The sequence below is a fragment of the Oncorhynchus clarkii genome, chromosome 26 (genome assembly GCF_045791955.1).
Source record: "Oncorhynchus clarkii lewisi isolate Uvic-CL-2024 chromosome 26, UVic_Ocla_1.0, whole genome shotgun sequence".
Lineage (NCBI taxonomy): Eukaryota > Metazoa > Chordata > Actinopteri > Salmoniformes > Salmonidae > Oncorhynchus > Oncorhynchus clarkii.
In genome coordinates, this window is record NC_092172.1 from 33,948,705 (window position 1) to 33,975,786 (window position 27,082).

General features: G+C 41.7%; 2 protein-coding genes across 5 annotated transcripts in view; one reads left to right on the top strand and one right to left on the bottom strand.

Moving 5' to 3' along the window:
- Positions 1–3,747: 3,747 nt before the first annotated feature.
- LOC139384769 (mesoderm development LRP chaperone) lies at positions 3,748–11,651 on the top strand. The gene is made up of 3 exons (XM_071129645.1): positions 3,748–3,992; positions 4,628–4,860; positions 10,605–11,651. Exons 1-3 carry the CDS (start codon positions 3,834–3,836, stop codon positions 10,867–10,869), a joined length of 657 nt encoding a protein of 218 aa, XP_070985746.1. The 5' UTR covers positions 3,748–3,833; the 3' UTR covers positions 10,870–11,651.
- Positions 11,652–15,397: 3,746 nt separating this feature from the next.
- LOC139384481 (cell migration-inducing and hyaluronan-binding protein-like) overlaps positions 15,398–27,082 on the bottom strand; it is a 176,285-nt gene continuing 164,600 nt past the window's right edge. For 3 of the 4 annotated variants that reach the window (XM_071129267.1, XM_071129266.1, XM_071129268.1), the window contains exon 29: positions 15,398–17,373. In XM_071129267.1, coding sequence (XP_070985368.1) covers positions 17,246–17,373 — 128 coding nt within the window. In that variant the 3' untranslated portion in view covers positions 15,398–17,245. The remainder of the gene's footprint in view (positions 17,374–27,082) is intronic. The other variant, XM_071129269.1, reaches the window with a different exon arrangement.

Sequence of the window (27,082 nt, forward strand, 5' to 3'; positions counted from 1 at the left end):
CATCATGCTGGTTTCGTGCATTGTAGAAATACATGATAGTACATATATAGGTTTAATGTTATTTACTATGCACATTGTGCTAATGGATTTCAAAAATATATAAACCCTACTGCTGCCTTATGCTGTGCTCTAAATAGTCCAAGAGCCACAGTATTTACTATGGTCAGTGAAATCTGACTCTTCTCTCTGTTAATGGTAGTGACATCACTGACATTGTCCACTCACAGAAGACATAGAGGGGAAAGCTGGGATGTGAGGGAACCAATAGGAGAATGGAGAGAGGGACTAATACCTAACGAACTCTAACCAGTAGGCTTGAATGGTTGTGTACTGTCTGTTCACTGCAGTTACAAGAGCTGTGAGTCACAGAGAAGTAGAATATCTGTACTGTTTGTAAACATAGTGTTGGATATATTAGCTCTAGTATGATTGTGAATGATTCAAAAGAACCAAAACAAAGGAGTACGGTATGACTCAGCAAGTCGTATTCTATTCTATTCACAGCATACTTTCCAGAGTCCTAGAGTCAGATAACAAACAAAGAATACAATACATGAACCATCACAATGCAATACAGTGTGTGTGTGTGTGTGTGTGTGTGTGTGTGTGTGTGTGTGTGTGTGTGTGTGTGTGTGTGTGTGTGTGTGTGTGTGTGTGTGTGTGTGTGTGTGTGTGTGTGATTCACTCTTCCCCAGAGTCCTATAGTTTTCTGTGTATACTAATCATAATTCAACATGAAATCTTTAAACACATATATAAATATTTAATTTTATGCTACACTATGGTCTCACTATCAGACAATAAGTGTGGCCCTTTCTGTCTGAGGAGGTAGTTTACTTTACTACAGGGAGGCTAAATAAGGAAATACAGTATTCAAGTCACTAACGGTATCCCACTCAACCCCCAGCCCATCTGAGCAGAGCTGTGTGTGTGTGTGTTTGTGCGTGCGTTTGAGACTGTCCATGTACGTGTGTGTGTGCCTGTGTGCGTGTGTTTATGCACGTGTGTGACACTGTGTCTGTGTACGTGTGTGTGACTGTGTGTGTGTATTGTGTGTCTTGGAAGCAGACAACCTAGCTTCTGCTGCTAAGGCCACAGGTTGTGCATTGTCAGTCTCTCTCACACACAGCTGCACAGGGCACGGTGCCATTGGGTGGAGTAGGCCGGAGAGGAAATGTTTCAGTTTATGTGGACTGGCCAGATCTCTGCTGAAGCACTACTGACCCCATGTACTGTGCTATAGAGGGGTGTGGTTAAATGCGGAAGACATTTCAGTTGAATGCATTCAGTTGTACAACTGACTAGGTCTCCCCCTTTCCTTTCCTTTATAGCCTGCACACTACAGGAACATTTAAAAGAACAGGCATCCATCCAGTGAAGAGTGAAGTTGTAAGCTGAAGGGTTCGAATCATACAATGACACAATCATGGGGTGCCCAAGCATTAACAATAGTGGGTTGGACCCATAGAAATTGAATTATATTTGGTTTGACTTTTGTTGATATTTTCAATACTTATGGCTGTGTCTTGATATTTTATGTGCAAGTTGGACTGAGAAAACAGCACAGGGCTCTGTTGTCACTGTAAATATATACTTTTTAAATTCAAATATTTAATTTAAATAAGTAAATTAAGCAATAAGAATGTCATTTTCCTTAAAGTCAAGTTTTTTAGATGACTAATGTTACTGTACCCCCCAAAAAAATACATAAATACATGTAATTTTGTTCTTGAAACATTTCATTGAAATACTGTGGAATTCCATTCATTCCTATGGATGACTGCTTTTACTGAGGAGTGCCAATATGGCCGACCAGCGGCTTCGAAGCCTCTCAATGGCCAATGTATAGATGGATTAGCTGACAACGTCACAAAAACCATGCTCATGCTTCAATTGGGCAGAAGTCCATGATTTGTTGTGATTCTGCATGTCCAGATAGCTACCAACAATAACAAGAAACTGCCATGTTGGGAATCAGAAGTGACTTTTTTAAGCTAGTTTGATCTTGTTCTTTATATCATGTCTTGTGAGGTGTTGCCATATTAGCATTGACTAATTTCATGCCAATGCTAATATGGCAAAAATGTGCAGACTAGCTAACCAACAACTGTACCGATGTATTTGATAGACAACAGTGGCATGTATTAATGGATTACAAGGGAAGCCAGGCTTCCCCCCAAAAAATTACCAATAAAAAATATGTAATTCTCCTTCAATTTGCAAGAGGCACAATTTATCTCACCAGAGAAAGCATCTGAGTGAGCGAAACAGCGCCTCTCCGTCTCTGTATGTGTAGCCCATCTATCTGAGGCTGTCTAGTCAAAAAGAGTATGACATTGTTGCTGCCCGTAGAATTGAATGCAAGAGAAGCCAGCAAGCATTTGGCCTCCCTTGATAAAAAAAGTATTGAATAATAGCCAATCAGCATTGAGCTAAACTGAGTGAGCTCAACTGTGAATGGTCCTGGCGCACCAAAAAAAGGGAAGACAGTTTGGATTTGGCTTCACACAACACATCAAGAGCAAAACATCCTTGACTGAAATCATTTGAATTGTTGAATCTCATTGTGTTGTTGTCCTCTGGTGGCTAGCTAGCTAGCTAAAATTGTCCCTTTCCTAAATTAGCATTGGATGGAGATATCGATTTGGACTTGTGGTTTTACTTAATTCTCCATACTGGCCAATGATTATAATGCCGATTCTGATCCAACCATAAATGCATACATTGTGCCCCTGGCCTGAGAGGATGGAAGTTCAATATATAGCTAGATGTAGTAGGCTAATGTTAACTAGCTGGCTCATCATTGTCCATTGAAGCAAGTTAGGTGAGAAAGCATTTCAGCCAGGAAGCCTAAAACAAAAAGTGTGTATATGACAGTCAGAGATTGTTTCATCAACATAAAAGAGAGGAGGATGGTATTGCCGTTTCTCTACAAGTAGGGTGAATCAACATGTTTTTTCTACTTGCACGAACACACACACACACACACACACACACACACACACACACACACACACACACACACACACACACACACACACACACACACACACACACACACACACATCAGAACCATGGACACACATCGTTTTTGGTATATTTTAGTTGTCACTGTATTAGATTACAGAGGTGATTTGATGATGTTGAAATGTTGAAGTTGAAATGTTGCTGGAATAGTGAAGGCAGCTCCTTTTTTCTTTGCGACTTGCAATAACTCTCTGTGGTTCTAAATCAGTAGTTGTTTAGTAGTCCGAAAATGTTGGAAACTGTAACTTGCTTGACCATGCTGTAAATCATGTTAGTTTGTTAGATGCAATATGTTTGTGGACTTCACAGGACAGAGGTTGCTCTCCGGTTGTGTGACGAAACAAAGGTGTAGTTGAATTTATTCTGCCGTTGTCCGTTGTTATTGTCTCGGCCTTAGGCTTATATATCACAGCGGCAAGGCATATGAACTAACAGGATTTATAGAGTAAACAACACAATTATCACAACATAGGTTGTAATACGTTTTTTTTTATCTGGCTTGGCTTTCCCAGTGATTTTACCCACGCATAGCTACTGAGACAACAAGTGCTCATTGTGCAAATGCATTTATGTTTTCAATAAACATTGACTAAATATAGATTACATGTTTCAACAATCTAAGCCAACCCCGTCTGTTTTGCCCCATAGCTGAGCACACGTCGGTTTTGTTGCTAAACAACCAACCCCTCTATAGCAGTAGCAACCCAGGGTTTATATACGTGATTTTATTGTAACCAATTCCCCTTTCCTTCGTCACGTCCTCCGAAGAAAGACTCTCAGCCAATCACCGTTCACCATCTGTAAGCATGGCGGCGGACTTCAGGTGGGGATGTGCTGTGCTTTTGCTCTGTACATATTTGATATGTATTTTAGCAACGGACGGTCAAAATAACAAGCCCAAGAAGAAGAAAGATATCCGGGATTACAATGATGCTGATATGGCACGGCTTTTGGAAGAATGGGAGGTAAACAACACGTTTTTAATTCGGTTAATAGCTGCTTTTCAGTTACTCCGACAGCTGGCTAGCAACTCGGCTAACTAAATGGCTAATCAGAAAGCTAGCTAACTAACGTCCCCAACATAATCCCCGTCTGATCACAATGATCTTCGTAGCTTGCTAGATAGCTACTAGCCCCAAACTATTGCTCCTTTCTGATAAGGTATAGCTTTCATGCAGCATCATAGCTATAGTCCATTGTATTATATAACGTAACTAGCTAACCTTGACCTGCTAAGTTAGCTAACGTTATGTTGGTTAATGAGTGAACTAGCTAGCTAACCAGGAACTCATCCTGTTTCACGTGATATATTCTTTGCAGCTGGGTATTCATCCATCAATCGAATGTATCAGCAGATGTCACAGTGCTATACAGAAACCCAGCCTAAAACCCCAAACAGCAAGCAATGCTCTCCACACCAAACTTTCTTTGTCTATCTAGCTAACTAGTTAATTAGGATAGCCAATTTACTATTCTGTTCCTATTTGAATGAATAGATTTGCTGTTGCATTACTGAAGTACTTGTAGTCAATGATATCATTCATTGTGTAATAGCTAGAACTCAGTCATATCTCTTCCTCCTCTTCCTCCTCTTCCTCAGAAAGATGATGACATCGAGGAGGGCGACCTCCCTGAGCACAGACGGTCCCCCCCGCCTATCGACTTTTCCAAGATGGATGCTTCCAAGCCTGAGGAGCTGCTGAAGATGTCGAAGAAGGGAAAAACTCTGATGGTGTTTGCCACGGTGGAGGGAGAGCCTACGGAGAAGGAAACTGAGGAGGTGACCAGTCTGTGGCAGAGCAGCCTCTTCAATGCCAATTTTGACATTCAGAGGTAGGCCTATACTTTAGTCTAATGCAGCATTTCTCAAACCTTTCCTATTGTATAATGGCCTGCAAACCTGCTGTGCTGGAGTGGGCGCTATTTCACAGTTGGCCTAAGTCTGTACTACTAAGAACATTTTTATATATAAACAAATAAATCCCTACTAACTTATAACAAACCCTCCCAAGCTCTTCAAACTTTCTCTGTCATGCTGAGATAATCCATCTTTAGGATTATTTAGCATTTTAAAAAATCATGTTGACTAACATCTGTTACCCACGTTAGCTCTGTTGTCATATCTACAATAGTCTTCAACCTGGCATTTCTGCTTTCCACAATCTGAGTCGTGGTGATAACCTTTCCAATGAAAGCTATGAAGTCAGTTTGATTTACTATCAGTGTCCTTTGACACAGCACAGTAGGATTTTTAGGCCATATTGTCCAGCCCTATCTCTATTTATTTTTACAAAATATATATATATTACATTTTTTTGTATAAAATTTTCTCAAAATGGCTCTGTGCAGGTCAGTCAAATTCTTCCACAGCGATTTCGACAAACCATTTCTATATGGACCTCGCTTTATTCATGGGGGTATTGTCATGCTGAAACAGCAAAGGGCCTTCCCCAAACTGTTGCCACAAAGTTGGAAGCACAGAACTGTCTAGAATGTCATTGTATGCTGTAGCGTTAAGAGTTCCCTGGAACTAAGGGGCCTAGCCCGAACCATGCAAAACAGCCCCAGACCATTCTTCCTCCACCAAGCTTTACAGTTGGCACTATGCATTCGGTCAGGTAGCGTTCTCCTGGCATCCGCCAAACCCAGATTCGTCTGTCGGACTGCCAGATGGTGAAGCGTGATTCATCACTCCAGAGAACACGTGTCCACTGCTCCAGAGTCCAATGACAACAAGCTTTACACCACTCCAGCCAACACTTGGAATTGTGTGTGGCTGCTCAGCCATGGAAACTTCCAATGGAGAGTTTCCATTATCAGAATCTTCCCCTGCTAAGCATGGCTTGCATAGAATGTTAGCAGTCTATCATTTCCAATGAATTGGACTAGTTTGACTTCACCTCTTTCTTTACGGCATTGGTTAATGGGATAGGGTGTCACATCAAACACCACCACAACTTTCCATTTTGACACATCATTACTCTTGTTCCCTACCTTCACCCTCTTCATGCTCTTTGCACTGGAAGCACCACTGCTTTCAGTAGCATGGTCTCTTTTTCCTATTACTTTCCACTACAGACCATTCAGGTCTTTCAACCTCATCCTCCCGCTCCATATCATCAGAACGATCACCCATATTGATCACATTCTAGTGCATCTGTAGCTTCTCCAACCTTCTCTCCATTTCCTTCATCGCTGCATCCTCAACACTCGCTGCCATCACTGCGCGTCGCTCTGAGTCTGGTTGGTTCCATCAAGTCACCATGTGTGGAAGGCTAATCCTCTCACCTGGCTGTGCTTCATAGCAGTTCATGAAGCTGCTGCTTCTTCTTCCTTCCACAGTGGGAGAGGCTATACTGATATGCCTGGTGCCTTCCTTTCCACCTCTAGGCCCCTGGCATGTACACCTGATTCTAATGGTCAACTAATCACCAAGCCAGTGACGACTAATTAAATCAGGTGTGCTAGTTTACAACCAAATAGTCCACTTTGCCATCCAGAGGTAGGCTCTAATGTTAAAAAGCGGTGAGCCTTAGTTCTGCTCCTGGAGAGACTGCCATCATTGACTGCTAGTTTCGTCCCATTTTAGTGCCATCACACCTGATTAAACTAATCAATTGATTAGTTTAATCAGGAGCTGCAGTGAAATGTCTCCACACATCAGATAGTGCCCGTGGTATTTTCCTGTAAATATGAGGAAAAAAATAGTTAAAAAAAAAAAATAGTTAAAAAAAAATAGTTAAGTTAATAGTTAAATAGTTAAGCAGTTAGATTAAACAACTCCTTTTGTAAGATAAATGTTTTAAAATGAAATGTATGGAAACGGGTGAATTAACACTCCTCAGTTAGCAGGCTCAAGCAAGCTAAAACCCACATGGTGGCAAAAATTAACTAGCAGAAATTGTTAACAAGTTGGAAATGATTTAAACACTTTTCTGTAGGCTACTATTTACTAGTTAACAAAAACTAATGTATGTCATATAAAATATATTCACCCCACCCAGCAATGTAATCAACTTACCAGAAAGCATGTACAGTTGAAGTCAGAAGTTTCCATACACTTAGGTTGGAGTCATTAAAACTAATTTATGAACCACTCCACACATTTCTTGTTAACAAACTATAGTTTTGGCAATCTGCTTTGTGCATGACACAAGTAATTTTTCCAACAATTGTTTACAGACAGATAATTTATAATTCACTGTATCACAATTCCAGTGGGTCAGAAGTTTACATACACTAAGTTGACTGTGCCTTTTAAACAGCTTGGAAAATTCCATAATGTCATGGCTTTAGAAGTTTCTGATAGGCTAATTGACATAAATTGACTCAATTGGAGGTGTACCTGTGGATGTGTTTCAAGGCCTACCTTCAAACTCAATGCTTGACATCATGGGGAAATCAATAGAAATCAGCCAAGACCTCAGAAAAAAATTGTAGACCTCCACAAGTCTGGTTCATCCTTGGGAGCAATTTCCAAATGCCTGAAGGTACCACGTTCATCTGTACAAACAATAGTACGCAAGTATAAACACCATGGGACTACACAGCCATCATACCGCTCAGAGATGTCTGTCTTCTAGAGATGAATGTACTTTGGTGCGAAAAGTGCAAATCAATCCCAGAACAACCGCAAAGGACCTTGTGAAGATGTTGGACGAAACAGGTACAAACTTTTCTATATCCACAGTAAAATGAGTCCTATATCGGCATAACCTGAAAGGCCACACAGCGAGGAAGAAGCCACTGCTCCAAAACCGTCTTAAAAAAGCCAGACTACGGTTTGCAACTTCACATGGGGACAAAGATCGTACTTTTTGGAGAAATGTCCTCTTGTCTGATGAAACAAAAATAGAACTGTTTGGCCATTATGTTTGGAGAAAAAGAGGGGAGGCTTGCAAGCCAAAGAACACCACCCCAAACGTGAAGCACAGGGGTGGCAGCATCATGTTGTGGGTGTGCTTTGCTGCAGGAGGGACTGTTGCACTTCACAAAATAGATGGCATCACGGAATATAATGTGGATATATTGAAGCAACATCTCAAGACATCAGTCAGGAAGTTAAAGCTTGGTCGCAAATGGGTCTTCCAAATGGACTATGACCCCAAGCATACTTCCAAAGTTGTTACAAAATGGCTTAAGGACATCAAAGTCAAGGTATTGGAGTGGCCATCACAAAGCCCTGACCTCAATCCTATAGAAAATTTGTGGGCAGAACTGAAAAGGCGTGTGCGAGCAAAGAGGCCTACAAACCTGACTCAGTTACACCAGCTCTATCAGGAGGAATGGGCCAAAATTCACCCAAATTATTGTGGAAGGCTACCCAAAACGTTTGACCCAAGTTAAACTATTTAAAGGCAATGCTACCAAATACAAATTGAGTGTATGTAAACTTCTGACCCACTGGGAATGTGATGAAAGAAATAAAAGCTGAACTAAATAATTCGCTACTATTATTCAGACATTTCATATTCTTAAAATAAAGTGGTGATCCTTACTGACTTAAGACAGGGAATTCTTACTTGGATTAAATGTCAGGAATTGTGAAAAACTGAGCCAAATACACTGCTCAAAAAAATTAAGGGAACACTTAAACAACACAATGTAACTCCAAGTCAATCACACTTCTGTGAAATCAAACTGTCCACTTAGGAAGCAACACTGATTGACAATACATGTCACATGCTGTTGTGCAAATGGAATAGACAACAGGTGGAAATTATAGGCAATTAGCAAGACACCCCCAATAAAGGAGTGGTTCTGCAGGTGGTGACCACAGACCACTTCTCAGTTCCTATGCTTCCTGGCTGATGTTTTGGTCACTTTTTTGAATGCTGGTGGTGCTTTCACTCTAGTGGTAGCATGAGACGGAGTATACAACCCACACAAGTGGCTCAGGTAGTGCAGCTCATCCAGGATGGCACATCACTGCGAGCTGTGGCAAGAAGGTTTGCTGTGTCTGTCAGCGTAGTGTCCAGAGCATGGAGGCGCTACCAGGAGACAGGCCAGTACATCAGGAGACGTGGAGGAGGCTGTAGGAGGGCAACAACCCAGCAGCAGGACCGCTACCTCCACCTTTGTGCAAGGAGGAGCACTTCCAGAGCCCTGCAAAATAACCTCCAGCAGGCCACAAATGTGCATGTGTCTGCTCAAACGGTCAGAAACAGACTCCATGAGGGTGGTATGAGGGCCCGACGTCCACAGGTGGGGGTTGTGCTTACAGCCCAACACCGTGCAGGACGTTTTTCATTTGCCAGAGAACACCAAGATTGGCAAATTCGCCACTGGCGCCCTGTGCTCTTCACAGATGAAAGCAGGTTCACACTGAGCACATGTGACAGTCTGGAGACGCTGTGGAGAACGTTCTGCTGCATGCAACATCCTCCAGCATGACCAGTTTGGCGGTGGGTCAGTCATGGTGTGGGGTGGCATTTCTTTGGGGGGCCGCACAGCCCTCCATGTGCTCACCAGAGGTAGCCTGACTGCCATTAAGTACCGAGATGAGATCCTCAGACCCCTTGTGAGACCATATGCTGGTGCGGTTGGCCCTGGGTTCCTCCTAATGCAAGACAATGCTAGACCTCATGTGGCTGGAGTGTGTCAGCAGTTCCTGCAAGAGGAAGGCATTGATGCTATGGACTGGCCCGCCTGTTCCCTAGACCTGAATCCAATTGAGCACATCTGAGACATCATGTCTCGCTCCATCCACCAACGCCACGTTGCACCACAGACTGTCCAGGAGTTGGCGGATGCTTTAGTCCAGGTCTGGGAGGAGATCCCTCAGGAGACCATCCGCCACCTCATCAGGAGCATGCCCAGGCGTTGTAGGGAGGTCATACAGGCACGTGGGAGGCCACACACACTACTGAGCCTCATCATCACTGTTGGATCAGCCTGTAGTGTGGTTTTCCACTTTAATTTTGAGTGTGACTCCAAATCCAGACCTCCATGGGTTGATAAATTTGATTTCCATTGATCATTTTTGTGTGATTTTGTTGTCAGCACATTCAACTATGTAAAAAAAAAAGTATTTAATAAGAATATTTCATTCATTCAGATCTAGGATGTGTTATTTTAGTGTTCCCTTTTATTTTTTTGAGCAGTGTACATTTAAACTAAGATGTATGTAAACATCCGATTTCAATTGTAGTCCTTGGGTCAGACAGTTTAGTAGTGTGGGCATAATAGCATGTCATTAGTTTGCAAGATCTTGAGAATCAGCTGTACATGTGATGGAAGAATGCACTGTGCATGCAGAGGGTTGCAATTCCATTGAATTGAAGATAGTTTAACCAAAATATGCCACAAAACCTAGAATTGCCTTGTGTATCCCACAAAAAAAAGGTTCACTGTTATAAGCTAACATTTTTGATGAATTTAAGCTAACTTCCCACGTTAACTTCCCATGGATATTCCCCTTTGCAACCCTAAACCTCTACGTAACCAAACAAAATGTTGACAGTAGATTAGTTCATTATTGTAAAAAATAAATGTTGTTTTTGCAGGTTTCTTTATTCCCAGACTTTAGACTTTGACTAATGTCCCATGTTTTCCCTCCTCTCCCCTTGTTACTGTAGGTTCGTGGTGGGCTCCAACCGGGTCATCTTCATGCTGCGAGATGGCAGCTTCGCTTGGGAGGTCAAGGACTTCCTGGTGGCCCAGGAGCGCTGCGCCGAGGTCACCGTGGAAGGCCAGGTGTTCCCCGGGAAGGCCGCCAAGAAAGATGACAGCGCCAAGCAGCAGAATGAAGTGAACACCAAAAAGAAGGGCAAGAAGAAGTCGGAGGGCAAGAAACCCGACCTGGACGGCAACAGAGCGAGTAAAGACAAGGTTGAACTGTGATTGGCTGATGATGGAGAGAGAGATGGGATTGGCAGAACAATCACAAGGCCCGTCCAGACCAGCAACACCACCTAGCTTCTTTTACTTTACTATTTACAGATCTGAGGCCAATGGGCAGAAGAAAAATGTGTCTGACTACTACCTAGCCTTTCAATCAGGCTTTATGGAGCGGCTACAGATCTGCAGACACTGAAGTGGTAGAGGCTAGGGGAAGGGACTTGGAGAGAGGTTCAACGGTGACTCAGCACAAGACAGTTTTGTGGCACTGTGTACTCTTTCAAACCTATTAAAGTCAGGGTCAATGACTGACCTCAGAGCAGATGTTAAAGTGTAGCTTTGAGGTTTCTGGTTTATTTTACACACCTGTCACTGAGTGAAGGTCAACATGTTTGTATGGCTTGTCGATGACTTGTCTCTTTTACAATGTGATTTTTTTTTATTTTGAAACAATTTATGAATCCAACCAGTGCTTCAATATTACTTTTTGTCATTGTTTTCCAGTACATTTGTTAGAGGCATTGTATTTCATTATTCCAATAAAACATAAGTAATACAGGAAATTATTTGAGCACAAACTGATTTTCCTACCTGTGCCAAAACCACTGATTTAGTACTGCACTACACAGGTAATGAGTTCTATTTGGGACGCACACGTGATTCTTTTTGATTGTTGATTTCTTGTATTCACCTTCAAAAATACAGTTGAGTTCAGTATTGACTTGTAGCATACAATTGCAGTGGTCACGTTGTACATGGATTTTCAATAAATGACAGAATAAAATTATTTTCTTTGTCAGTCCTGTTAAGTTAATGGGTTGCTTTTTGGGGAAGTAATGTGTGAACGGAGACATTCCCTCTGCTCGTCCTCTTTTACTATTTACAGTGCCTTGCGAAAGTATTCGGCCCCCTTGAACTTTGCGACCTTTTGCCACATTTCAGGCTTCAAACATAAAGATATAAAACTGTATTTTTTTGTGAAGAATCAACAACAAGTGGGACACAATCATGAAGTGGAACGACATTTATTGGATATTTCAAACTTTTTTAACAAATCAAAAACTGAAAAATTGGGCGTGCAAAATTATTCAGCCCCTTTACTTTCAGTGCAGCAAACTCTCTCCAGAAGTTCAGTGAGGATCTCTGAATGATCCAATGTTGACCTAAATGACTAATGATGATAAATACAATCCACCTGTGTGTAATCAAGTCTCCGTATAAATGCACCTGCACTGTGATAGTCTCAGAGGTCCGTTAAAAGCGCAGAGAGCATCATGAAGAACAAGGAACACACCAGGCAGGTCCGAGATACTGTTGTGAAGAAGTTTAAAGCCGGATTTGGATACAAAAAGATTTCCCAAGCTTTAAACATCCCAAGGAGCACTGTGCAAGCGATAATATTGAAATGGAAGGAGTATCAGACCACTGCAAATCTACCAAGACCTGGCCGTCCCTCTAAACTTTCAGCTCATACAAGGAGAAGACTGATCAGAGATGCAGCCAAGAGGCCCATGATCACTCTGGATGAACTGCAGAGATCTACAGCTGAGGTGGTGAAGAAAGCCATTTCTTAAAGATATCCATAAAAAGTGTCGTTTAAAGTTTGCCACAAGCCACCTGGGAGACACACCAAACATGTGGAAGAAGGTGCTCTGGTCAAATGAAACCAAAATTGAACTTTTTGGCAACAATGCAAAACGTTATGTTTGGCGTAAAAGCAACACAGCTGAACACACCATCCCCACTGTCAAACATGGTGGTGGCAGCATCATGGTTTGGGCCTGCTTTTCTTCAGCAGGGACAGGGAAGATGGTTAAAATTGATGGGAAGATGGATGGAGCCAAATACAGGACCATTCTGGAAGAAAACCTGATGGAGTCTGCAAAAGACCTGAGACTGGGACGAAGATTTGTCTTCCAACAAGACAATGATCCAAAACATAACGCAAAATCTACAATGGAATGGTTCAATAATAAACATATCCAGGTGTTAGAATGGCCAAGTCAAAGTCCAGACCTGAATCCAATCGAGAATCTGTGGAATGAACTGAAAACTGCTGTTCACAAATGCTCTCCATCCAACCTCACTGAGCTCGAGCTGTTTTGCAAGGAGGAATGGGAAAAAATGTCAGTCTCTCGATGTGCAAAACTGATAGAGACATACCCCAAGCGACTTACAGCTGTAATCGCAGCAAAAGGTGGCTCTACAAAGTATTAACTTAAGGGGGCTGAATAATTTTGCACGCCCAATTTTTCTGTTTTTGATTTGTTAAAAAAGTTTGAAATATCCAATAAATGTCGTTCCACTTCATGATTGTGTCCCACTTGTTGTTGATTCTTCACAAAAAAATACAGTTTTATATCTTTATGTTTGAAGCCTGAAATGTGGCAAAAGGTCGCAAAGTTCAAGGGGGCCGAATACTTTCGCAAGGCACTGTACCTATTTTCCTCCCCATCTTTCCATTTCTCACACTTCTTATTCTGGCGTGGCTGTCTGACACATCCCTGAAGGGGGGGGGGGTGAACAAAGTAGTCTTGGAAGGAGCAACAAATGTTGAGTCCACTGCGTTATGGGGCTATCGGCCTGTCCCTACAGACTCAGTCAAGTTGAGTCCACTGTGTTATTGGGCTATCAGTCTGTAGGGACAGGCAGATAGCGCCATAATGTGGTGGACTCTACATGACTATCTGCCTGTCCCTACAGACTTCAACTGTGTTGGGATTTGTATTGTCATGTTCTGTATATCCTGTCTGGCATGTCTAAACGCAGGTGGACTGGAAATAATGGTGTTAAGCCTAGATTCAATCAGTTCAGCATTAACCTGCTATAACCAAGAAACGTTCTGTTTGTATTGTTCTGATATAATACTTGGGCTGGATTCAATCAGTTCAGCATTAACCTGCTATAACCAAGACACGTTCTGTTTGTATTGTTCTGATATAATACTTGGGCTGGATTCAATCAGTTCAGCATTAACCTGCTATAACCAAGACACGTTCTGTTTGTATTGTTCTGATATAATACTTGGGCTGGATTCAATCAGTTCAGCATTAACCTGCTATAACCAAGACACGTTCTGTTTGTATTGTTCTGATATAATACTTGGGCTGGATTCAATCAGTTCAGCATTAACCTGCTATAACCAAGACACGTTCTGTTTGTATTGTTCTGATATAATACTTGGGCTGGATTCAATCAGTTCAGCATTAACCTGCTATAACCAAGACACTTTCTGTTTGTATTGTTCTGATATAATACTTGGGCTGGATTCAATCAGTTCAGCATTAACCTGCTATAACCAAGACACGTTCTGTTTGTATTGTTCTGATATAATACTTGGGCTGGATTCAATCAGTTCAGCATTAACCTGCTATAACCAAGACACGTTCTGTTTGTATTGTTCTGATATAATACTTGGGCTGGATTCAATCAGTTCAGCATTAACCTGCTATAACCAAGACACGTTCTGTTTGTATTGTTCTGATATAATACTTGGGCTGGATTCAATCAGTTCAGCATTAACCTGCTATAACCAAGACACTTTCTGTTTGTATTGTTCTGATATAATACTTGGGCTGGATTCAATCAGTTCAGCATTAACCTGCTATAACCAAGACACTTTCTGTTTGTATTGTTCTGATATAATACTTGGGCTGGATTCAATCAGTTCAGCATTAACCTGCTATAACCAAGACACTTTCTGTTTGTATTGTTCTGATATAATACTTGGGCTGGATTCAATCAGTTCAGCATTAACCTGCTATAACCAAGACACTTTCTGTTTGTATTGTTCTGATATAATACTTGGGCTGGATTCAGACCCTATCATGGAATATAGCTCGTTAAAGAAGATCCACGTTAACATGTAAAGGTTGGTTCCCATTGAGTGGACATAAGCAGCATTTACCTTTAATGCAGTCTCCGCCACCGCGGGAAAATGGCCTTATAATTGTCAATCGCACTATAAAGCAGATCTTCAGCGCAACGGATTGAATAGAGCGTCTGGTTGTTTCCTTTATGCAAGCCAACAGAGCACCAGCCTTGTGTTTTACAGTTTTAGAGGGTTACTGAGGTCCAGAGCTGGAGGCCTCCACTTAACTAGTCCTCTCTAGCGCTCTCTCTCTCTCAGCATGTGAGCATAGCTCAGCATTCCACAATGATTTATAATGGGCCTTGGAGCCACACCCTTTACGCTGTGCTCACACACACACAAAGGAACCAGCACATGAGAACCAACGGGGCTGGAGCCAAGCATTGCCCCTTGCTGATAGTAATTTCAACCTGCAGACCCCATTAACTTCTCCAATAATGCTGCTAGGATAGCATCCCAAATAGCACCCTGTTACCTAGTGCGCTACTTTTGACCAGGGCTCATTGGGAATAGGGTGCCATGTGGGACAACCCCAAACCAAAGTGTCTGTTCAAATGTGTAGGCTAATGGTTGAAATGTGGAACTGATGTGTTTCTTGGTTCAAACAATAATTGGATAACAGGTAGTAGAGCATGAGAAATGTATTACTGCAACGTTAACTGGTGTTTCTGTGCAGAAAGTCTTTATTGGGGTTCACACACACAGGCTTATAAATTCACTTATTCATTTATTTATGTACAAAAGTCATTCAAAGATTTTAAGTCATGAGATTGAATTACTTTACAAGCCCAAGTCATGTATAATACATCACATCCATTTAGTGTAGGGTTAAAACAAAACATTGCGGTAACTAGGATGATATTATGCCATAGCAGTGTTTAGTAGGATTGTTTTAAATGTTATAGTATTATTATTCTTACATACAATTCAGGACACGAATACAATACAACTCAAAATATGTCCCTTGTAGATTTTGTTCAATTATGTCTGTACAATAAATAAGTATAAAATATATCTCTGTTATCAATCTGTGGAATTTTTAAAAACACATTTAAACATACAAAACACTAACAACTATCACGTCCGAAAAAAGACCAGCTATTTCGGGCAAAGGGAAACGTTTATCTGATTCTTGCCAGATTTGAAGAAAAATCGGCAATTTATAATCAATATATAAATTGCTTAAATAACATTTAAAGTTTTGATTTGGGAGTATTGTCTAAGACCAGATAGCACTTTAGAAGTGACCAAAAAATGTCCTTGGATATATTCAGGATCATTTTGGGGTTTCTTTACATACTGATATGTTTAATAAAACAGACCGATGGACCACAAACGTTGATATGAACAGTTATATGAAACCAAACATTACACAATATCAAGTAAGCGATCTAGAGCCCTCACATAAAACACAGGGAAACAGCTTCTCTGGAATGGAATCTTCTGGCCAGATGGACTAAATGTCTGCACCTGCTTTTTATCCAGCAGAAGGGTAAATACATCTCATAATGTACCTAAAAGTTTTTTATGTTCATCTTAAAAAGGCCCAATGCAGTTGTTTTTACCTCAATATCAAATCATTTCTGGGTAACAATTAAGTGATTGTTTTGAATTAAAATGGTCAAAAAGTAATACAAATAGCTTCTTAACAAAGAGCAATTTCTGAAGCAAGGATTTAGCTAGGACTGGCTGGGGGTGGTCTAGCTGTAATTGGCAGAGAGGTTTGTAACTGGTTTGTAACTCTCTTCGTTACTGGTCTATTAACTAATGGTGATGTCACCAGGCAGGCCAAAACTCCATCCCACCAAAACAGGCTGAAATTTCAGGTGGTCTTTTCAAACAGCTCTCACACTAAAAGGGCATTATCATCATTTCACAGTATTATTCCAACCTCAGTGTGGAAATATATATAAAATACTGTAAAATCATGTTTTTGACCACACTGGGCCTTTAACCTGTAATTTACCTTTTGGTTCTACTTTAAAAGTCACATAATCTCTCTCTCACTTCTACTTCATTGGTCTACATTTTTGTTTTATTGTGTTAAACAACGTTAACTTCCCACTGGAAAACACAGGTGCAAACATTTAGGAAATCTGAGTAGAATGAAAAACAAGGAATATTTGTTGGTAATTTTTTCTCTCTTCTCGCGTTTTAAAAGTCAAGTATAGTCAAACGAACAATACAGTTGAATCACTCACATAGTCAACATTGTCACATAAACAGAGACCTGCATGGCGGGAAAGTTGATAGTTGACAGAAAAACGCATGCGTTTGATTGGCCGGCCCACACTCTGTAGCACCGGGCTGAAACCGTCCCTAACCACAGATCTAGGATCAGATTACCTTAATTAATCTTTAGTGGTGAAAAACATCTGATCTTGGACCAGTAGTTATAGGAACAACTTTCACCTACTCCAGCCCTAGGGGCAGTGTGTGTGTGTTGTGTGGGAGGTGTAGTCTTGTGTGTGCCCCCCACTACACCTGGTTCCTCCTCTCCTCTCTCCTTCATAGCTTAATCTTCTTGACCACGGGGATAGGGAGGACTTGATGGATCTTAGCTCTCTCCTCATTCACCTCCATACGGACCCAGTCAGGTCGAAAAGTGCCCTTGAAGCCTACAAACGTTAGCTTGTCTGAAACACAGAGAAATCAAGAAACGCTGGCTCAATGTCAGCTGCTCACATTCTGAGTATAGACAACTATTTCTCTCTCCACAATAAATACAAGAAACAAACAACAACAAATAACACAAAAATCCCCCCCAAACATTTCTAGAAGGACAGAGCGGGAAAAGGGAGAGGGGGAAGAAACAGGGGAAAGAGGAGGGAGAAAGAAAGACAAAGCGAGCTAGCTGGCAGTCCTCCTCCTCCATTCTCCAACACTGTGCATACCACTGAGGCGTCTCACCCCATCCAGGAATGATTTCTACACAAATAGACCATTTGTCGTCTCTGGAATTACACCCCACAGTGAGAAAAACGTGTCCCGCAGCCTGCTCCGGGATGTCTAGGGGTGTACAATCTATTTAGTACAATGTACTGTGTGATCTAAAATTAGAATCAGAATTTGGAGAAGGATTTCTGAATTCCAAAATGTGGGTTGTGTCAAGTGACTTGAAGGGGAGAGGGGTTAAGTATGGAGGGAGGAGAGGAAGGACCCTGCTGCTCTGGCATGCGGCTAAATATTGATTATCCACACACACACACACACACACACACACACACACACACACACACACACACACACAGAGAGAGAGAGACAGAGAAATAGCTGAGTCATCATTATGAATCAGGAAGACCATACTTTATTACATAGGCTACTTACTATGAATCAGCATTTATGAGAGATGTATGTGAAACACTGTCAGCCCTGAACACTAAACACTGACCATCATTACAAGCCAGATCATTTTGAATCAATGAGTACACCTTTAATAAAAGTTGGCTGACTGTATTTGCAAACAGCACCAGTTTAACATTCAACACGGTTTACAAAACATTTGTTTCTGAATCACAACAGTATACCAATAGCACCCTCTACTGTGTGTTGGTTGAAATCTCCGATAGGAACTATTCCTAGAAATCGAGAATTTGGGATTATAATGGTTCTATCTGCATTTTTCTCAAAACTGAGTTATTAACACAGCCCTCTCCTAAACACCCTGATTCGCATTGTTAAGTTAAAAAGCAAGTTCAAAATTGCTCACAAAACTCAAACCAATGAGGGTTCGGGAACTATAAAACGAATCATCTCAGAATCCTTTTTTTCAGATAGAGACTTTTAATTCCAAAAAATAAATCATTGTTGAGCCAGGCCAGACCTGCTACTCCTCAACATGAGGGTTTGGTCAGCTGTAAGGAGCTACAGTAGTTAGTTACTCCTCAACATGAGGGTTTGGTCACCTCTAAGGACCTACAGTAGTTAGTTAGTTACCTCTCAACATGAGGGTTTGGTCACCTCTAAGGAGCTACAGTAGTTAGTTAGTTACCTCTCAACATGAGGGTTTGGTCACCTCTAAGGAGCTACAGTAGTTAGTTAGTTACCTCTCAACATGAGGGTTTGGTCACCTCTAAGGAGCTACAGTAGTTAGTTAGTTAGTTACTCCTCAACATGAGGGTTTGGTCACCTCTAAGGAGCTACAGTAGTTAGTTAGTTAGTTACTCCTCAACATGAGGGTTTGGTCACCTCTAAGGAGCTACAGTAGTTAGTTAGTTAGTTACCTCTCAACTTGAGGGTTTGGTCACCTCTAAGGAGCTACAGTAGTTAGTTAGTTACCTCTCAACATGAGGGTTTGGTCACCTCTAAGGAGCTACAGTAGTTAGTTAGTTACCTCTCAACAAGAGGGTTTGGTCAGCACTAAGGAGCTACAGTAGTTAGTTAGTTAGTTACCTCTCAACATGAGGGTTTGGTCACCTCTAAGGAGCTACAGTAGTTAGTTAGTTAGTTAGTTACCTCTCAACATGAGGGTTTGGTCACCTCTAAGGAGCTACAGTAGTTAGTTAGTTAGTTAGTTAGTTACCTCTCAACATGAGGGTTTGGTCACCTCTAAGCAGATACAGTAGTTAGTTAGTTACCTCTCAACATGAGGGTTTGGTCAGCACTAAGGAGCTACAGTAGTTAGTTAGTTACCTCTCAACATGAGGGTTTGGTCAGCACTAAGGAGCTACAGTAGTTAGTTAGTTAGTTACCTCTCAACATGAGGGTTTGGTCACCACTAAGGAGATACAGTAGTTAGTTAGTTACCTCTCAACATGAGGGTTTGGTCAGCACTAAGGAGCTACAGTAGTTAGTTAGTTAGTTACCTCTCAACATGAGGGTTTGGTCACCTCTAAGGAGCTACAGTAGTTAGTTAGTTACCTCTCAACATGAGGGTTTGGTCACCTCTAAGGAGCTACAGTAGTTAGTTAGTTAGTTAGTTAGTTACCTCTCAACATGAGGGTTTGGTCACCTCTAAGGAGCTACAATAGTTAGTTAGTTACCTCTCAACATGAGGGTTTGGTCACCTCTAAGGAGCTACAGTAGTTAGTTAGTTACCTCTCAACATGAGGGTTTGGTCATCTCTAAGGAGCTACAGTAGTTAGTTAGTTACCTCTCAACATGAGTGTTTGGTCACCTCTAAGGAGCTACAGTAGTTAGTTAGTTAGTTACCTCTCAACATGAGGGTTTGGTCAGCACTAAGGAGCTACAGTAGTTAGTTAGTTAGTTACTCCTCAACATGAGGGTTTGGTCAGCACTAAGGAGCTACAGTAGTTAGTTAGTTAGTTACCTCTCAACATGAGGGTTTGGTCACCTCTAAGGAGCTACAGTAGTTAGTTAGTTACCTCTCAACATGAGGGTTTGGTCAGCACTAAGGAGCTACAGTAGTTAGTTAGTTAGTTACCTCTCAACATGAGGGTTTGGTCACCTCTAAGGTGCTACAGTAGTTAGTTAGTTACCTCTCAACATGAGGGTTTTGTCACCTCTAAGGAGCTACAGTAGTTAGTTAGTTAGTTACCTCTCAACATGAGGGTTTGGTCAGCACTAAGGAGCTACAGTAGTTAGTTAGTTAGTTAGTTACCTCTCAACATGAGGGTTTGGTCACCTCTAAGGAGCTACAGTAGTTAGTTAGTTACCTCTCAACATGAGGGTTTGGTCAGCACTAAGGAGCTACAGTAGTTAGTTAGTTAGTTACCTCTCAACATGAGGGTTTGGTCAGCACTAAGGAGCTACAGTAGTTAGTTAGTTAGTTACCTCTCAACATGAGGGTTTGGTCACCTCTAAGGAGCTACAGTAGTTAGTTAGTTACCTCTCAACATGAGGGTTTGGTCAGCACTAAGGAGCTACAGTAGTTAGTTAGTTACCTCTCAACATGAGGGTTTGGTCACCTCTAAGGAGCTACAGTAGTTAGTTAGTTACCTCTCAACATGAGGGTTTGGTCACCTCTAAGGTGCTACAGTAGTTAGTTAGTTACCTCTCAACATAAGGGTTTGGTCAGCACTAAGGAGCTACAGTAGTTAGTTAGTTAGTTACCTCTCAACATGAGGGTTTGGTCACCTCTAAGGAGCTACAGTAGTTAGTTAGTTACCTCTCAACATGAGGGTTTGGTCACCTCTAAGGAGCTACAGTAGTTAGTTACCTCTCAACATGAGGGTTTGGTCACCTCTAAGGAGCTACAGTAGTTAGTTACCTCTCAACATGAGGGTTTGGTCACCTCTAAGGTGCTACAGTAGTTAGTTAGTTACCTCTCAACATGAGGGTTTGGTCAGCACTAAGGAGCTACAGTAGTTAGTTAGTTAGTTACCTCTCAACATGAGGGTTTGGTCACCTCTAAGGAGCTACAGTAGTTAGTTAGTTAGTTACCTCTCAACATGAGGGTTTGGTCACCTTTAAGGTGCTACAGTAGTTAGTTAGTTAGTTACCTCTCAACATAAGGGTTTGGTCAGCACTAAGGAGCTACAGTAGTTAGTTAGTTAGTTACCTCTCAACATGAGGGTTTGGTCACCTCTAAGGAGCTACAGTAGTTAGTTAGTTACCTCTCAACATGAGGGTTTAGTCACCTTTAAGGAGCTACAGTAGTTAGTTAGTTAGTTACCTCTCAACATAAGGGTTTGGTCAGCACTAAGGAGCTACAGTAGTTAGTTAGTTACCTCTCAACATGAGGGTTTGGTCACCTCTAAGGAGCTACAGTAGTTAGTTAGTTACCTCTCAACATGAGGGTTTGGTCACCTCTAAGGAGCTACAGTAGTTAGTTAGTTAGTTACTCCTCAACATGAGGGTTTGGTCACCTCTAAGGAGCTACAGTAGTTAGTTAGTTAGTTACTCCTCAACATGAGGGTTTGGTCACTTCTAAGGAGCTACAGTAGTTAGTTAGTTACCTCTCAACATGAGGGTTTGGTCACCTCTAAGGAGCTACAGTAGTTAGTTAGTTAGTTACTCCTCAACATGAGGGTTTGGTCACCTCTAAGGAGCTACAGTAGTTAGTTAGTTAGTTACCTCTCAACTTGAGGGTTTGGTCACCTCTAAGGAGCTACAGTAGTTAGTTAGTTACCTCTCAACATGAGGGTTTGGTCACCTCTAAGGAGCTACAGTAGTTAGTTAGTTACCTCTCAACATGAGGGTTTGGTCAGCACTAAGGAGCTACAGTAGTTAGTTAGTTAGTTACCTCTCAACATGAGGGTTTGGTCACCTCTAAGGAGCTACAGTAGTTAGTTAGTTAGTTAGTTACCTCTCAACATGAGGGTTTGGTCACCTCTAAGGAGCTACAGTAGTTAGTTAGTTAGTTAGTTACCTCTCAACATGAGGGTTTGGTCACCTCTAAGCAGATACAGTAGTTAGTTAGTTACCTCTCAACATGAGGGTTTGGTCAGCACTAAGGAGCTACAGTAGTTAGTTAGTTAGTTACCTCTCAACATGAGGGTTTGGTCACCACTAAGGAGATACAGTAGTTAGTTAGTTACCTCTCAACATGAGGGTTTGGTCAGCACTAAGGAGCTACAGTAGTTAGTTAGTTAGTTACCTCTCAACATGAGGGTTTGGTCACCTCTAAGGAGCTACAGTAGTTAGTTAGTTACCTCTCAACATGAGGGTTTGGTCACCTCTAAGGAGCTACAGTAGTTAGTTAGTTAGTTAGTTAGTTACCTCTCAACATGAGGGTTTGGTCACCTCTAAGGAGCTACAATAGTTAGTTAGTTACCTCTCAACATGAGGGTTTGGTCACCTCTAAGGAGCTACAGTAGTTAGTTAGTTACCTCTCAACATGAGGGTTTGGTCATCTCTAAGGAGCTACAGTAGTTAGTTAGTTACCTCTCAACATGAGTGTTTGGTCACCTCTAAGGAGCTACAGTAGTTAGTTAGTTAGTTAGTTACCTCTCAACATGAGGGTTTGGTCAGCACTAAGGAGCTACAGTAGTTAGTTAGTTAGTTACTCCTCAACATGAGGGTTTGGTCAGCACTAAGGAGCTACAGTAGTTAGTTAGTTAGTTACCTCTCAACATGAGGGTTTGGTCACCTCTAAGGAGCTACAGTAGTTAGTTAGTTACCTCTCAACATGAGGGTTTGGTCAGCACTAAGGAGCTACAGTAGTTAGTTAGTTAGTTACCTCTCAACATGAGGGTTTGGTCACCTCTAAGGAGCTACAGTAGTTAGTTAGTTACCTCTCAACATGAGGGTTTGGTCACCTCTAAGGAGCTACAGTAGTTAGTTAGTTAGTTAGTTACCTCTCAACATGAGGGTTTGGTCACCTCTAAGGTGCTACAGTAGTTAGTTAGTTACCTCTCAACATGAGGGTTTTGTCACCTCTAAGGAGCTACAGTAGTTAGTTAGTTAGTTACCTCTCAACATGAGGGTTTGGTCAGCACTAAGGAGCTACAGTAGTTAGTTAGTTAGTTACCTCTCAACATGAGGGTTTGGTCACCTCTAAGGAGCTACAGTAGTTAGTTAGTTACCTCTCAACATGAGGGTTTGGTCAGCACTAAGGAGCTACAGTAGTTAGTTAGTTAGTTAGTTACCTCTCAACATGAGGGTTTGGTCAGCACTAAGGAGCTACAGTAGTTAGTTAGTTAGTTACCTCTCAACATGAGGGTTTGGTCACCTCTAAGGAGCTACAGTAGTTAGTTAGTTACCTCTCAACATGAGGGTTTGGTCAGCACTAAGGAGCTACAGTAGTTAGTTAGTTACCTCTCAACATGAGGGTTTGGTCACCTCTAAGGAGCTACAGTAGTTAGTTAGTTACCTCTCAACATGAGGGTTTGGTCACCTCTAAGGTGCTACAGTAGTTAGTTAGTTACCTCTCAACATGAGGGTTTAGTCACCTTTAAGGTGCTACAGTAGTTAGTTAGTTAGTTACCTCTCAACATAAGGGTTTGGTCTAAGGAGCTACAGTAGTTAGTTAGTTAGTTACCTCTCAACATGAGGGTTTGGTCACCTCTAAGGAGCTACAGTAGTTAGTTAGTTACCTCTCAACATGAGGGTTTGGTCACCTCTAAGGAGCTACAGTAGTTAGTTACCTCTCAACATGAGGGTTTGGTCACCTCTAAGGTGCTACAGTAGTTAGTTAGTTACCTCTCAACATGAGGGTTTGGTCAGCACTAAGGAGCTACAGTAGTTAGTTAGTTAGTTAGTTACCTCTCAACATGAGGGTTTGGTCACCTCTAAGGAGCTACAGTAGTTAGTTAGTTAGTTACCTCTCAACATGAGGGTTTGGTCACCTCTAAGGAGCTACAGTAGTTAGTTAGTTACCTCTCAACATGAGTGTTTGGTCACCTTTAAGGTGCTACAGTAGTTAGTTAGTTAGTTACCTCTCAACATAAGGGTTTGGTCAGCACTAAGGAGCTACAGTAGTTAGTTAGTTAGTTACCTCTCAACATGAGGGTTTGGTCACCTCTAAGGAGCTACAGTAGTTAGTTAGTTACCTCTCAACATGAGGGTTTAGTCACCTTTAAGGTGCTACAGTAGTTAGTTAGTTAGTTACCTCTCAACATAAGGGTTTGGTCAGCACTAAGGAGCTACAGTAGTTAGTTAGTTAGTTACCTCTCAACATGAGGGTTTGGTCACCTCTAAGGAGCTACAGTAGTTAGTTAGTTACCTCTCAACATGAGGGTTTGGTCACCTCTAAGGTGCTACAGTAGTTAGTTAGTTAGTTACCTCTCAACATGAGGGTTTGGTCAGCACTAAGGAGATACAGTAGTTAGTTAGTTAGTTACCTCTCAACATGAGGGTTTGGTCACCTCTAAGGAGCTACAGTAGTTAGTTAGTTACCTCTCAACATGAGGGTTTGGTCAGGTCTAAGGAGCTACAGTAGTTAGTTACCTCTCAACATGAGGGTTTGGTCATCTCTAAGGAGCTACAGTAGTTAGTTAGTTAGTTACCTCTCAACATGAGGGTTTGGTCACCTCTAAGGCGCTACAGTAGTTAGTTACCTCTCAACATGAGGGTTTGGTCAGGTCTAAGGAGCTACAATAGTTAGTTAGTTACCTCTCAACATGAGGGTTTGGTCACCTCTAAGCAGATACAGTAGTTAGTTAGTTACCTCTCAGCATGAGGGTTTGGTCAGCACTAAGGAGCTACAGTAGTTAGTTAGTTACCTCTCAACATGAGGGTTTGGTCAGCACTAAGGAGCTACAGTAGTTAGTTAGTTACCTCTCAACATGAGGGTTTGGTCACCTCTAAGGAGCTACAGTAGTTAGTTAGTTACCTCTCAACATGAGGGTTTGGTCAGCACTAAGGAGCTACAGTAGTTAGTTAGTTAGTTACCTCTCAACATGAGGGTTTGGTCACCTCTAAGGAGCTACAGTAGTTAGTTAGTTACCTCTCAACATGAGGGTTTGGTCACCTCTAAGGAGCTACAGTAGTTAGTTAGTTACCTCTCAACATGAGGGTTTGGTCACCTCTAAGGAGCTACAGTAGTTAGTTAGTTACCTCTCAACATGAGGGTTTGGTCACCTCTAAGGAGCTACAGTAGTTAGTTAGTTAGTTACTCCTCAACATGAGGGTTTGGTCACCCCTAAGGAGCTACAGTAGTTAGTTAGTTAGTTACCTCTCAACTTGAGGGTTTGGTCACCTCTAAGGGGCTACAGTAGTTAGTTAGTTACCTCTCAACATGAGGGTTTGGTCACCTCTAAGGAGCTACAGTAGTTAGTTAGTTACCTCTCAACATGAGGGTTTGGTCAGCACTAAGGAGCTACAGTAGTTAGTTAGTTAGTTACCTCTCAACATGAGGGTTTGGTCACCTCTAAGGAGCTACAGTAGTTAGTTAGTTAGTTAGTTACCTCTCAACATGAGGGTTTGGTCACCTCTAAGGAGCTACAGTAGTTAGTTAGTTAGTTAGTTACCTCTCAACATGAGGGTTTGGTCACCTCTAAGCAGATACAGTAGTTAGTTAGTTACCTCTCAACATGAGGGTTTGGTCAGCACTAAGGAGCTACAGTAGTTAGTTAGTTACCTCTCAACATGAGGGTTTGGTCAGCACTAAGGAGCTACAGTAGTTAGTTAGTTAGTTACCTCTCAACATGAGGGTTTGGTCACCACTAAGGAGATACAGTAGTTAGTTAGTTACCTCTCAACATGAGGGTTTGGTCAGCACTAAGGAGCTACAGTAGTTAGTTAGTTAGTTACCTCTCAACATGAGGGTTTGGTCACCTCTAAGGAGCTACAGTAGTTAGTTAGTTACCTCTCAACATGAGGGTTTGGTCACCTCTAAGGAGCTACAGTAGTTAGTTAGTTAGTTAGTTACCTCTCAACATGAGGGTTTGGTCACCTCTAAGGAGCTACAGTAGTTAGTTAGTTACCTCTCAACATGAGGGTTTGGTCACCTCTAAGGAGCTACAGTAGTTAGTTAGTTACCTCTCAACATGAGTCATCTCTAAGGAGCTACAGTAGTTAGTTAGTTACCTCTCAACATGAGTGTTTGGTCACCTCTAAGGAGCTACAGTAGTTAGTTAGTTAGTTAGTTACCTCTCAACATGAGGGTTTGGTCAGCACTAAGGAGCTACAGTAGTTAGTTAGTTAGTTACTCCTCAACATGAGGGTTTGGTCACCTCTAAGGAGCTACAGTAGTTAGTTAGTTAGTTACCTCTCAACATGAGGGTTTGGTCACCTCTAAGGAGCTACAGTAGTTAGTTAGTTACCTCTCAACATGAGGGTTTGGTCAGCACTAAGGAGCTACAGTAGTTAGTTAGTTAGTTACCTCTCAACATGAGGGTTTGGTCACCTCTAAGGAGCTACAGTAGTTAGTTAGTTACCTCTCAACATGAGGGTTTGGTCACCTCTAAGGAGCTACAGTAGTTTAGTTAGTTAGTTACCTCTCAACATGAGGGTTTGGTCAACATGAGGGTTTTGTCACCTCTAAGGAGCTACAGTAGTTAGTTAGTTAGTTACCTCTCAACATGAGGGTTTGGTCAGCACTAAGGAGCTACAGTAGTTAGTTAGTTAGTTAGTTACCTCTCAACATGAGGGTTTGGTCACCTCTAAGGAGCTACAGTAGTTAGTTAGTTAGTTACCTCTCAACATGAGGGTTTGGTCACCTCTAAGGAGCTACAGTAGTTAGTTAGTTACCTCTCAACATGAGGGTTTGGTCAGCACTAAGGAGCTACAGTAGTTAGTTAGTTACCTCTCAACATGAGGGTTTGGTCACCTCTAAGGAGCTACAGTAGTTAGTTAGTTACCTCTCAACATGAGTTAGTTAGTTAGTTAGTTACCTCTCAACATGAGGGTTTAGTCACCTTTAAGGTGCTACAGTAGTTAGTTAGTTAGTTACCTCTCAACATAAGGGTTTGGTCACCTCTAAGGAGCTACAGTAGTTAGTTAGTTAGTTAGTTACCTCTCAACATGAGGGTTTGGTCACCTCTAAGGAGCTACAGTAGTTAG